General features: G+C 56.4%; 1 protein-coding gene across 5 annotated transcripts in view; it reads left to right on the forward strand.

Moving 5' to 3' along the window:
* WIPF1 (WAS/WASL interacting protein family member 1) overlaps positions 1–14369 on the forward strand; it is a 172165-nt gene that overhangs the window by 110766 nt on the left and 47030 nt on the right. For all 5 annotated transcript variants that reach the window (XM_063933426.1, XM_063933425.1, XM_063933428.1 and 2 more), the window contains 2 exons: positions 3389–3466; positions 12780–12909. In XM_063933426.1, coding sequence (XP_063789496.1) covers positions 3422–3466; positions 12780–12909 — 175 coding nt within the window. In that variant the 5' untranslated portion in view covers positions 3389–3421. The remainder of the gene's footprint in view (positions 1–3388; positions 3467–12779; positions 12910–14369) is intronic.

Here is a 14369-nt window from a genome sequence, read left to right on the forward strand (position 1 = left end):
TGACACTAGGGGTCCCAGAGCACTGGCACGCGGACACTTGCAGTCCTATAGCGATGGCACACTGACACTTGGGGTCCTAGACCGATGGCACGCTGGCACTTGGGGTCCCAGACCGATGGCACGCTGGCACTTGGGGTCCCAGAGCGATGGCACGCTGACACTTGGGGTCCCAGAGCGATGGCACGCTGGCACTTGGGGTCCCAGACCGATGGCACGCTGGCACTTGGGGTCCCAGAGCGATGGCACGCTGACACTTGGGGTCCCAGAGCGATGGCACGCGGACACTTGCGGTCCTATAGCGATGGCACACTGACACTTGGGGTCCCAGACCGATGGCACGCTGGCACTTGGGGTCCCAGACCGATGGCACGCTGGCACTTGGGGTCCCAGACCGCTGGCTCTTGGGGTCCCAGAGCGATGGCACGCTGACACTTGGGGTCCCAGAGCGATGGTACGCTGACACTTGGGGTCCCAGAGCGATGGCACACTGACACTTGCGGTCCTATAGCGATGGCACGCTGACACTTGGGGTCCCAGAGCGATGGCACACTGACACTTGGGGTCCCAGAGCGATGGCACACTGACACTTGGGGTCCTAGACCGATGGCACGCTGACACTTGGGGTCCCAGACCGATGGCACGCTGGCACTTGGGGTCCCAGTCAGACCGATGGCACGCTGGCACTTGGGGTCCCAGTCAGACCGATGGCACGCTGGCACTTGGGGTCCCAGAGCGATGGCACGCTGACACTTGGGGTCCCAGAGCGATGGCACGCTGACACTTGGGGTCCCAGAGCGATGGCACGCTGACACTTGGGGTCCCAGAGCGATGGCACGCTGACACTTGCGGTCCTATAGCGATGGCACGCTGACACTTGGGGTCCCAGAACGATGGCACGCTGACACTAGGGGTCCCAGAGCACTGGCACGCGGACACTTGCGGTCCTATAGCGATGGCACACTGACACTTGGGGTCCTAGACCGATGGCACGCTGACACTTGGGGTCCCAGACCGATGGCACGCTGGCACTTGGGGTCCCAGACCGATGGCACGCTGGCACTTGGGGTCCCAGAGCGATGGCACGCTGACACTTGGGGTCCCAGAGCGATGGCACGCTGACACTTGGGGTCCCAGAGCGATGGCACACTGACACTTGCGGTCCTATAGCAATGGCACGCTGACACTTGGGGTCCCAGACCGATGGCACGCTGGCACTTGAGGTCCCAGACCGATGGCACGCTGGCACTTGGGGTCCCAGACCGCTGGCACTTGGGGTCCCAGAGCGATGGCACGCTGACACTTGGGGTCCCAGAGCGATGGCACGCTGACACTTGGGGTCCCAGAGCGATGGCACACTGACACTTGGGGTCCCAGAGCGATGGCACGCTGACACTTGGGGTCCCAGAGCGATGGCACGCTGACACTTGGGGTCCTAGTCCGATGGCACGCTGACACTTGGGGTCCCAGAACGATGGCACGCTGACACTAGAGGTCCCAGAGCGATGGTACGCTGACACTAGGGGTCCCAGAGCGATGGCACGCTGACACTAGGGGTCCCAGAGCGATGGCACGCTGACACTTGGGGTCCCAGAACGATGGCACGCTGACACTAGGGGTCCCAGAGCAATGGCACACTGACACTTGGGGTCCCAGAACGATGGCACGCTGACACTAGAGGTCCCAGAGCGATGGCACGCTGACACTAGGGGTCCCAGAGCGATGGCACGCTGACACTAGGGGTCCCAGAGCGATGGCACGCTGACACTAGGGGTCCCAGAGCGATGGCACGCTGACACTAGGGGTCCCAGAGCGATGGCACGCTGACACTAGGGGTCCCAGAGCGATGGCACGCTGACACTAGGGGTACCAGAGCAATGGCACGCTGACACTATGGGGTCCCAGAGCGATGGCACGCTGACACTATGGGTCCCAGAACGATGGCACGCTGACACTAGGGGTCCCAGAGCGATGGCACGCTGACACTTGGGGTCCCAGAACGATGGCACGCTGGCACTTGGGGTCCCAGAGCGATGGCACGCTGACACTTGGGGTCCCAGAGCGATGGCACGCTGACACTAGGGGTCCCAGAGCGATGGCACGCTGACACTAGGGGTCCCAGAGCGATGGCACGCTGACACTAGGGGTACCAGAGCGATGGCACGCTGACACTATGGGGTCCCAGAGCGATGGCACGCTGACACTATGGGTCCCAGAACGATGGCACGCTGACACTAGGGGTCCCAGAGCGATGGCACGCTGACACTTGGGGTCCCAGAACGATGGCACGCTGGCACTTGGGGTCCCAGAGCGATGGCACGCTGACACTTGGGGTCCCAGAGCGATGGCACGCTGACACTAGGGGTCCCAGAGCGATGGCACGCTGACACTAGGGGTCCCAGAGCGATGGCACGCTGACACTTGGGGTCCCAGAGCGATGGCACGCTGACACTTGGGGTCCCAGAGCGATGGCACGCTGACACTAGGGGTCCCAGAACGATGGCACGCTGACACTTGGGGTCCCAGAGCGATGGCACGCTGACACTTGGGGTCCCAGAGCGATGGCACGCTGACACTAGGGGTCCCTGAGCGATGGCACGCTGACACTTGGGGTCCCAGAACGATGGCACGCTGGCACTTGGGGTCCCAGAGCGATGGCACGCTGACACTAGGGGTCCCAGAGCGATGGCACGCTGACACTTGGGGTCCCAGAGCGATGGCACGCTTACACTAGGGGTCCCAGAACGATGGCACGCTTACACTAGGGGTCCCAGAACGATGGCACGCTGACACTAGGGGTCCCAGAACGATGGCACGCTGACACTAGGGGTCCCAGAGCGATGGCACGCTGACACTAGGGGTCCCAGAGCGATGGCACGCTGACACTAGGGGTCCCAGAGCGATGGCACGCTGACACTAGGGGTCCCAGAGCGATGGCACGCTGACACTAGGGGTCCCAGAACGATGGCACGCTGACACTAGGGGTCCCAGAGCAGTGAAGCAGTTTTTTTTGTCAATTTAATTTATAGCATGCAGAGCAAGATTTCCCAGTGCACATTTATCCCTCAGGAGATCATACAGCTGTTAAATGTAACTTTAAACAACCGTAAATGTAAATTGCAGTCTCAACCCTCACTTTATGAACAAATGTTAACGTGTTTCATGTTACGGTTTTGCATTAGCTACTTGACCACAGCTATGAGTACTTATATGCACACACAGCTTGGAATAACTTTATAATGCATTTCAATATAAGACAAGTGTGTATAATATTTCTTGGGAAATATAACAAAAATTTAATGCTGAAATAAACTGGAAACCATGAGATCTCTTTCAATTAAAACTTCTTTATATCAAGGTGACTAACGTAAAACATTCTCATTACTGACAGGTCGTGAACACGGTACAGTGAACCTCGCTGAAGATGCCTGTTCCCCCTCCCCCACCACCTCCACCTACATTTTCACAGGTGTGTTATTAATATGTACATCATCCATACTGGCCAATCTAGTAAATTTAATTTGATGTAAAACAGGCAAACTTAATTGCAAAATGTAAGGGGTTTCCACCCTAATGTGTACAGGGAGTCCCAGTCCTTTTCTCTCATAGCCCAGGATTGGAGTAATAACTGTGGTGTTACTTGGTACTGAGGACCTCTGCTGGATACTCCGTGTAACAGCATAAGGAAAACCTTGGATTATATTATACCTTGGATTATATTATACCAATAACAGTCAGATGATACTGTGATCAATTATATAGCAATAATATTAATGGTACTTATATTCTAGAATACATATTAAAGCTGATTTGAGATGAGAACAGAAAGGGATCAATATAATATGTTCTCTGGCAAATTCAATTTTGACAGTAAGAAAGCATGATAATTTACTGTAGATTATATGTTTGTACTGTAAATGCTGTAAAATAATGTTAACTGTGTTTTAGCAGTTAACATACATGTCTGAAATCAGTTTGCACACATCATTGTGCCTATGTGGCAGGCCTAACAAGGATGTACTGCCTGCCGCTGTGCAGGTGTCGTCACTTCACCCACCTGTGCAACGCCGTCACAGACGATATCCAGATGCGTAGGGACTCCGCTCTCCGGACCAGGCACCAGCGCGAACACCACCTCACCGCGGACGACGGGGGTCTGGAAAGAGAGGGATATGCCGGTTGAGACGTACGCCCGACCTCCGCCTAGAGTACGGGACACGTCAGGGGTAGCCGCGACCTTCACCGGGTGGGCGGAAGGTCATCACTGGCCAATAGGCCTCAGCTACCCAATTCTCACACACTCGCACTCTCGCACGTTGTGTGGTGAGAGGGGGGTCCTCGCGTCCGCGAGCAAACCCTCCCGACCGGTATACAGGGAGGGGGAATGACAGACAGACAGACAGGCACAGGGTGATACTCACTTCCAACTTGCGGGTCACCTTGATTGTCGCACCTCTCCGCTCCTGTTGGGGCAAGAAGAACAGCCTCCCTACCTGCAGGCTACTCTACGGCTAACAACGATACAGCCAACTACGCCTGCCTAAACAAACTAACTTAAACAACTGGAGGCTACTGGTTCTATCCCAATCAAACAGAGACCGGACTAATTAATCACGTTCACTACCCGGCAAGTCAGTGGAACAATTCCCCGGCCCCAACAGTATACCCCGATTTACCAGTCCTACCTTCCAGATGTTGGACACCGGCCGGTGCCTTTGGCTCACAATGAAGGACGGGGGTCTGAAGCAGACGGTGGCCCACTCCCGACGGCCGGGGGATGGCGACGTGTGGGACGGGAACGTTACTCCACACTTCCAATCCCCTGGGCCATACACCGCGTGGGGCCGGTCGGCTTCAAACAACAGCCACTGATCCCTCAAGAGCTGCTGCACAGCCCACTTCCAGCCGGAGGGGCGCAGGCAGGAGCCTGGGTGAGGGGCGCAGGCAGGAGCCTGGGTGAGGGGCGCAGGCAGGAGCCTGGGTGAGGGGCGCAGGCAGGAGCCTGGGTGAGGGGCGCAGGCCGGAGGCCTGGAGTGGGCACAGGCCGGAGGCCTGGAGTGGGCACAGGCCGGAGCCTGCCTACTGGGCGCACAGGCCGACAGGGCCTGACTCTCCCCGCAGGCCTAGTGCCTGTCCCTGGTGCTCTAGGGAGGGTTATAAATAGGTGGAGGTGGCCCAAGGCCGCCTACCTGTCGCGGAGGGAGAGGCTGCAGCGGGGAGCTTCGTTAGCTCTTTTGCTCTCCACACGCTGCAGCACTCTCCGCCGGACTTCCGCCGCTGGTCGCCGTCTTCTGCCTTCTTGCTTGGCTCCGCCGACGTCTTCTCCCGCACTGCCGATGTCTTCTCCTGCTCCGCCGACGTCTTCTCCTGCTCCGCCGACGTCTTCTCCCGCTGCTCGGCCGCCGTCTTCTTCCGCTGCTCGGCCGCCGTCTTCTTTCGCTGGAGCTCTTCTTCCGCTGCCGTCCGCCGCCCGACTGACTGCTCCCGCTCCGCAGCGCCTCTTATATGGCGCCGGGAGCGGGCGGAGCTATGACGCGGCGAGCCCCGATTGGCTCGCCGCGGCGAGCTCTAATTGGCGGCCAAGGTGCGAGCCCTGATTGGCTCGCGCTTGGCGCGCCGTTTGAAATGCGCCGCGGTGATTGGAGGGGCTTGAATCCTTTCGGATGCAAGCCCCTCCAGACTGGGACCTGCCCGCCGCGCCGCCGCCCGTCGCTCCGTTGCCCGACGCGACGTGGGGAAGAAGGGGGCACCACCCTTCACATTTCCCCCCCCTTTGTCCTTTGTGGTCCCCACAAAGCAAGAATCCGACCACACAAAGTTCGGATCCGCGTAGCGAGGGCCTGGGACTCCCCTATTCGAACGCAGAGAGCGTCTTGGTAGGGGGGAGGCAACTACATCGGCTGGGGGTTGAGGCTCCGATGCCTCCTCCGGCTGATTCTCCTCGACCGGCGACCACCATTCCTCGTCTGGCAGAGGGGTCGGAGCTTCCCAGGCAGGGGCCCCCACCCCGTCCTCCGCTTCAGGGGGCTCAGCCTCGCTCACCGGATCCAGGAACGGACAAGGTCGCAGCTTACTCCGATGTAACGTGCGCAGGCGTCCCGTCCCATCGGTAGACTCCACTTGATACACTGGCCCACCTGGGGCCAAGCGACGGCAAACAAGGTATGGGGTAACTTCCCACCGTTCAGACAATTTCCCCCCCGGGCGAACCTCTCGCACCAACACTCGCTGGCCCATGGCCAGCGGTCCAGGCTCGTGGGACCTCACGGGTGGATGCTGGTGGTCTGCGATCAGCCTCCCAGCCAACTCGTGTGCCGCCTTCAGCCGCAGGCGGTGGTCCTCGACCCATTCGGCAGGGGCGAGGGGCGTTCCCTCCTCAGTCCCGGACAGTTGCAAGTCGTGTGCCTCCCGTCCTGGTCGACCGAACAGCAAAAAAAAGGGGGAAAATCCCGTGGTGTGATGGACTCTGTTGTTATAAGTCCAGACCAGTTCCTGAACATGTTCGGGCCATCGCTGCTTCTCAGCTCGCTCCAACACGCGGAGCATCTGCAGCAGAGTCCGGTTAAACCTCTCGCAGGCGCCATTCCCCTGCGTGTGGTAAGGTGTTGTGCGGGACTTTTGAACGCCATAAAGCTGGCAGAGGCGTTCCATCAGCTGCCCCTGGAAACAGGCCCCTTGATCCGAATGGATCCGCTCGGGGCAACCGTACTGCCGAATGAAATGTTCAACGATCGCTCGTGTTGCTGACTCTGCAGTCTGGTTTCGGCTGGGGACCACTACCGTGAATTTAGTGAAGTGGTCAGTCATTACCAGGGCATACTGGTGTCCACTTACTGACTCCCCGATCAACACGTAGTCGATCATCAGCATCTCCAGCGGCCGACTGGTCCGGATCGTCTGGATGGGCACATGCTGTTCCTGCGGCTTAACTACCGCACACCTCCTGCACTCGCGACATACCTGGTCCACGACCGCTTGCAGCCGGGGGGCGAAATATTGGCGTCTCAACCAATGGTATGTTTTATAGGGTCCCAAATGGGCCCCCTGCTCGTGCGCCTCCTCCACCACTGACCGCACCCGGCCTTCTGGCACGACCACCTGCTCAACAGTACGCATTTCCTGTTCCAAGTAGCATCGTCTCCGTAGGGTACCAGCGCAGACCCGCAATTGGTCCCAACGACGCACCACCTTCCTACAGAACCCGGTCAGCCCATCCTGCTCCCGGCGAGATGGCATCTGACCCCTCTGTACCCACTGTCGAATGAGGTCCAAACCTTCGTCGGCCTGCTGTTCCTGTGCCCAGTCCGTCTCCGTGTACCTAAGTAAGGCAGCCTGGGCGTTCTGTCGACACAACTCTCCGCCCACGGGCTGCCGCACACGAGTGAGATCCGGCATTTCTTCTCCGCAGTCATCTTCTTCTCCACCAGGTTCGGGGGTTTCCACTGGAAAGCGAGACAGGGCATCCGCGTTGGTATTACTTTTCCCCGACCGATAGCGAATCTTGTAGGAGAACTTGGCCAACCTGGCCACCCACCGTTGCTCCAAGGCGCCTAACTTGGCGGTCTCCAGGTACGCCAGGGGGTTGTTGTCTGTAAAAATATCCATGTGAGCGGCGGTCAAGTACTCCGCAAATTTCTCGGTCACGGCCCACACCACCGCCAGCAATTCCAACTTGAAGGAACTGTAGTTGTCTGGGTTCCTTTCGGTCTCTCGCAGGCTACGACTGCCGTAAGCAATCACCCGCTCCTGCCCATCCTGAACCTGAGCCAAGACCGCGCCCAACCCCTGCAGACTTCCGTCCGTGTATAGAACGAAGGGCTTCTCAAAATCTGCGTACCCCAACACCGGAGCCTCCGTGAGACTTGCCTTCAGTCGGTCAAAGGCCAGGTTCTGCGCTTCTCCCCAAGTCTCCAGGGCAGCTTTCTTCGTGGTCGCAATCCCTCGAAGCAAGGCATGTAGGGGTTCCGCAATCCGGGCGAAATCCTTGATGAAGCGTCGGTAGTACCCCACCAAACCCAGGAATGCCCGCAATTCCGTGACAGTGGTGGGCACCTTCCATTCCTGGACGGCCGCCACCTTGCTGGGGGTTGGGTACACCCCATCGCGTGACACCACGTGCCCGAGGTACTCCAAACTGGATTTCAACAGGTGGCACTTCCGGGGCTTGAGCTTCAGGCCGTACTCCTCCAACCGTTGAAGAACCATGTCGAGTCGAGCAAAGTGTTCCTCCAAGGTCGCGGCGAACACGATGATGTCGTCCAGGTAAATCAGCAAGGCCTCAAAATTCAAGTCTCCCAAGCACCTCTCCATCATCCGCTGGAATGTGGCGGGCGCATTGTTCAACCCGAACGGCATGCGGCAAAATTCGAACAACCCCATGGGAGTAACGAATGCGGTCTTCTCCCTATCCTGGGGAGCTACCGGCACTTGCCAGTACCCACTGGCCAGGTCCAGGGTCGAAAAGAATTTTGCATTGCCCAGTGCAGCTAGGGACTCCTCAATCCTAGGGAGAGGGTAAGAGTCCCGGACGGTGCAACTATTCAACTTCCGGTAATCCACACAGAACCGGATAGTCCCGTCCTTCTTCCGGACTAGGACAATGGGTGCAGCCCATGGACTCTTGCTCTCCTGGATCACGTGGTTGTCCAGCATCTGACGCAACATGCTCTTTACTTCTTGGTACAACCGGGGCGGTATCGGCCGATACCGCTCCCGAACCGGGGGGGCGTCTCCGGTACGGATCTCATGCTGTAGGTCCTCCGTATACCCGAAATCCTCTTCATGCCGGGAGAACACCTTCTGACGATTCCAGAGCATCTGGTCCAGCTTGGCTACATCCCCGGCCGCGCACTCATCTAGCGACACGTCCATCTGCGTACGGATTATTGTACCGTTCCACTCAGGGCAGGCCCCCTCCTGCTCCTCCACTTGAACAGACAATGCCCATGCCTCGGAAGCTTCCGGCTGTAGGGAGAGTTTTCGCATACCCTGAATGCTATCCTCGTGAATCGCCACCACCTGAGCAATGACTGTCCCAGCCGGGACTCGGCAAAGCTGATCGGTGAGATTACAAAGGCGGACGGAGACCTTCCCCCTGGTCACCACCGACACGGTACGTGCCACCATCACTCCAGACCCTACCCTCAGCACATCAGTGGGCTCTACCATCACCTCCATGCCATTTAGGCTCTGATGAGTCCGTACTTCCAGAGGGATCAGGACCTCTTGGCGAGGTGGCAACTCCAGGCGCTGGTGGTGACCGACCTTCAAAAGACCCAGGTGCTCATCGATTGCCCCTAGGGCCCTGGTCCCCCGTCGCCCCACTTGTTGGAGAGCCTGCTGGACGGGGCGCCGGACTCCCAGATTCTTCCAATAGTGTGGCCCATTCTCCTGGAACAAGAGCTGGTCGAGATGTCGGAGTACATTCATCCCGAGGATCACTGGGCCATGGCTCAGCCCCGGGCTGCTGACTACCAGCAGCCCCTTCCTACCCAGCTCTCGGCCACAAACCACCATTTCCATCCACACCACCCCCACCACGGGGATGGGTAGGTTATTAGCTGCCGTGAGGGTAATGAAGCTCTCGGACACCTCACTTTTGAGGTGGGCGTAGTGTTCAAGGAAACAGGCCTCGGAAATGGTGGATACTTGAGAGCCGGTATCCAACAGGCAGGACTGGTCTTTCCCACCGAGGCGGCTGACTACCACGGGACACTCTCCTACCAATTCAGCCTGTTCGTTAATGGCTGATCTCCCCTCATCGCTCTCCCCCACGGGTGGTCCCGTTACCGCGAGGGAGGTCAGTTTAACTGCGCCTCCGGGATTGCTTCGGTACAGGTCCGTGCAATATGCCCGTACCGATGGCAGCGGTAGCAACGAGGGCCTCGGCCCTCTCCCGGACGGCCGTCGGGTCCCGTGCTTCGTCCACGGGGCCGCCTGGTGTCCCGCTCACGGGACTCCGTGCCCCGCTGGTCACGCCGGTACACCTCCTCCCTCAGCTGGGAGACCTCTTCCCTCATCTCTTTGGTCACCCGGAGAAAGGCCTCTTTCAGGTCTTGCACACAGGTCTCTAATGGGTTGGTCTCCCTGCTAGCCACAGGCGCGGAGATCGGCTGCACCCACTGGGGAAAGACAGCGTGTGGCCCGTAATTGGCATTGCGGTCCCTGGCTACGGCGTCGATTTCCACCTGATGGAAGGTCAGGGTGTCATCTTGGGATATCTTATCCAGCATTACTTGCCTCAGGGGCACATTCCTGAGTCCCATGGCGAACTGATCTCGCAGTATCTGACTAGTGTTGGTGAGTGCCCCAAACCCATCGGGGTCTTTCCAACGTACTTCTCCCATCATCTCCTGGAGTGCGTTGGCATACTGGGGAATGGACTCGTCCTCCCTCTGGAACCGACCAAACAGACGCTGCCGGAGGGTCCCCGCCGAGGAGGTGTCCCCATAGATGTCCCCCAGGATACTATAGATCTCCTCCAGTTCCTCGCGTTCATCGTCGGGTCGTAAAAGAATTGTCCGACGAGCCTCGCCTTCCAGAGAATTCAGGGCGAGGGGCACCTGCAGGTCGTCGGGCACCCGATAGATGAGGAACGTCGCCTCTAGTCGGGCCTTCCAGTCCTCTAAGGTCATATTACGACCGTCGTATCGGGGTAGGTGGGCGAGGGCTGGTCCGACGTTGAGTCGACGCGATGACCCTCGTCGCTCGTCGCCCTCTCCCCTCGGTACCACATCAGTGGAGCCGGCAGTTGAGCCTCTCCGAGTGCGTTGTTTCGGCGCATCTGTCCATGGCTTCTCGGCTGCGGGTAGTGACCGATCCTCGTCCATCCTGCCGACTACGCCAAATGTGGCAGGCCTAACAAGGATGTACTGCCTGCCGCTGTGCAGGTGTCGTCACTTCACCCACCTGTGCAACGCCGTCACAGACGATATCCAGATGCGTAGGGACTCCGCTCTCCGGACCAGGCACCAGCGCGAACACCACCTCACCGCGGACGACGGGGGTCTGGAAAGAGAGGGATATGCCGGTTGAGACGTACGCCCGACCTCCGCCTAGAGTACGGGACACGTCAGGGGTAGCCGCGACCTTCACCGGGTGGGCGGAAGGTCATCACTGGCCAATAGGCCTCAGCTACCCAATTCTCACACACTCGCACTCTCGCACGTTGTGTGGTGAGAGGGGGGTCCTCGCGTCCGCGAGCAAACCCTCCCGACCGGTATACAGGGAGGGGGAATGACAGACAGGCACAGGGTGATACTCACTTCCAACTTGCGGGTCACCTTGATTGTCGCACCTCTCCGCTCCTGTTGGGGCAAGAAGAACAGCCTCCCTACCTGCAGGCTACTCTACGGCTAACAACGATACAGCCAACTACGCCTGCCTAAACAAACTAACTTAAACAACTGGAGGCTACTGGTTCTATCCCAATCAAACAGAGACCGGACTAATTAATCACGTTCACTACCCGGCAAGTCAGTGGAACAATTCCCCGGCCCCAACAGTATACCCCGATTTACCAGTCCTACCTTCCAGATGTTGGACACTGGCCGGTGCCTTTGGCTCACAATGAAGGACGGGGGTCTGAAGCAGACGGTGGCCCACTCCCAACGGCCGGGGGATGGCGACGTGTGGGACGGGAACGTTACTCCACACTTCCAATCCCCTGGGCCATACACCGCGTGGGGCCGGTCGGCTTCAAACAACAGCCACTGATCCCTCAAGAGCTGCTGCACAGCCCACTTCCAGCCGGAGGGGCGCAGGCAGGAGCCTGGGTGAGGGGCGCAGGCAGGAGCCTGGGTGAGGGGCGCAGGCAGGAGCCTGGGTGAGGGGCGCAGGCAGGAGCCTGGGTGAGGGGCGCAGGCAGGAGCCTGGGTGAGGGGCGCAGGCCGGAGGCCTGGAGTGGGCACAGGCCGGAGGCCTGGAGTGGGCACAGGCCGGAGGCCGCCGTCTTCTTCCGCTGCTCGGCCGCCGTCTTCTTTCGCTGGAGCTCTTCTTCCGCTGCCGTCCGCCGCCCGACTGACTGCTCCCGCTCCGCAGCGCCTCTTATATGGCGCCGGGAGCGGGCGGAGCTATGACGCAGCGAGCCCCGATTGGCTCGCCGCGGCGAGCTCTGATTGGCGGCCAAGGTGCGAGCCCTGATTGGCTCGCGCTTGGCGCGTCGTTTGAAATGCGCCGCGGTGATTGGAGGGGCTTGAATCCTTTCGGATGCAAGCCCCTCCAGACTGGGACCTGCCCGCCGCGCCGCCGCCCGTCGCTCCGTTGCCCGACGCGACGTGGGGAAGAAGGGGGCACCACCCTTCACACCTATATATATTTATAAACGTATATACAGATAATGGGTAATACAGGTTGAGTCTCCTATATCTGAAAATCTGATATCCAAAATATTCCAAATTCAACATTTTTTGAGGGCGTATGATATGACACCTTTGCTTTCTGATGGTCTAATGTACACACACTATGTTTCATGCACAAAATTATTAAAAAATATTGTATACAGTTACCTCCTATGCATATGAAACAAAAATACAATCCGTGTTTATATTTGGGTCCCATCCACAAGATATCTCGTTATGGTATGAAAATATTCCAAAATATGGAAAAATCCAAAGTATATCTGGTCCCAAGTATTTCGGAATTGGAAGACTCAACCTGTAGTAATAATATCTTACTGAACAAATACTGTGCGCAATGTGATGTTCCTATAGGAAATGTGAATTGATGTAATAAGCGCTATAGCGTGCTCATTATAATGTATACACTGTGCTATTTCATTTTAGGCAAACGTAGAAAAACCTTCTCTCAGCCGGTCTGAGCTGTCAGGAAGAAATGCCTTATTATCCGATATCGGCAAAGGCAGGAAGCTGAAAAAAGCCGTCACCAATGACCGCAGTGGCCCAATCCTCGATAGTAAGTTTTTATTCACTATTTTTGTATTTTTTATATAAATAATAATTAAAAAATTTTTGGCACTATAGGCTACCGTCCGTATGCAGTAAAAGGGTAAACATTTCACTTACAACCAGTTATGTGAACATGCATATGAAAATGGTGAAAGTATTTAATCGTGATCTGTGTTTTCCTAAGGAAAACAAAAATGCAATTGCTTAATATGTAATTGATTAAAGCACATGCCAGTGTAGGGTGTATTTACTAAGTGGCGACTTTTCATGGCTGCTGATTATCTGTTCTGGCCACAGCATTTGAAAGGGCAATAATATTAAATGCAAAACCAGGAGTGTTTTGCATTTCATCTTGTTGTCCTTTTTAAGTCACATTGCCAGAACCACCCAAAAGCATCAGCATTGAAAAGCCAATGCTTAGTAAATATACTGGGGGTAATTCCAAGTTGATCGCAGCAGGACATTTTTTAGCAGTTGGGCAAAACCATGTGCACTGCAGGGGGGGCAGATTTAACATGTGCAGAGAGAGTTAGATTTGGGTGGGTTATTTTGTTTCTGTGCAGGGTAAATACTGGCTGCTTTATTTTTACACTGCAATTTAGATTGCAGATTGAACACACCACATCCAAATCTAACTCTCTCTGCACATGTTATATCTGCCCCCCCTGCAGTGCACATGGTTTTGCCCAACTGCTAAAAATTTCCTGCTGCGATCAACTTGGAATTACCCCCACTGTCCGGTGTTGAATACAGTGAGAAAGTAATAACTATGTCTATAAGCTAACTCGTCCCTCAGAAATGATACTGTAGCAGTGTCATGAAGGGCCCACCGGTGGAATGCAGGTTGAGATTCCGTGAAAGTTGGCTTATTGCAATGAGCCTTAGGGTCTAGCTGTACATAAAATAAATGTGAAATACTGTGTAAGTGTAGTAACTTTGCACTTTAACATTGCTCAGCATTAAGAATAGTGACACTGTGCCTGATTCAGAGGTGGACAGTAAGTCATAGCTAATGCAAACTTATATTAATACTGCAGCCGATTGCCATTCTTCTGAGTTGCCCACGGGCCGTAGCTCTAATCCGCCATGGTGCACACACAGATGCAAAATCGAGTAGGCATCTGCGGCACCACCAAACATCTAAGCAACCATATAGGTGTCCCTAACACCAGCACACTGCCAACACGCCCGATGACTCAACCTATCATCATCCTGGAACACTAATTGGGACTTCATTGATCTCCATGCAGTTCCGATATGTGTCTTCCAGCAGTGACCATATGGACATGTGTAGTATGTCTCATATGCACATGCAGAAGTAAAACGTTGGGCACTTGGGTCCACCTCTTAATCAGGCCCACTGTATCACTGTGGTTTCAGGAGTTTTGTATTGTAACAAAGTTTTCTTTTAAGGTGATATTTTAATATATTGCTGTAGAAAAATATGTTTGCTTTTGCACAGTCTGT

This window comes from Pseudophryne corroboree, chromosome 7 (genome assembly GCF_028390025.1).
Source record: "Pseudophryne corroboree isolate aPseCor3 chromosome 7, aPseCor3.hap2, whole genome shotgun sequence".
Classification (NCBI taxonomy): Eukaryota; Metazoa; Chordata; class Amphibia; order Anura; family Myobatrachidae; genus Pseudophryne; species Pseudophryne corroboree.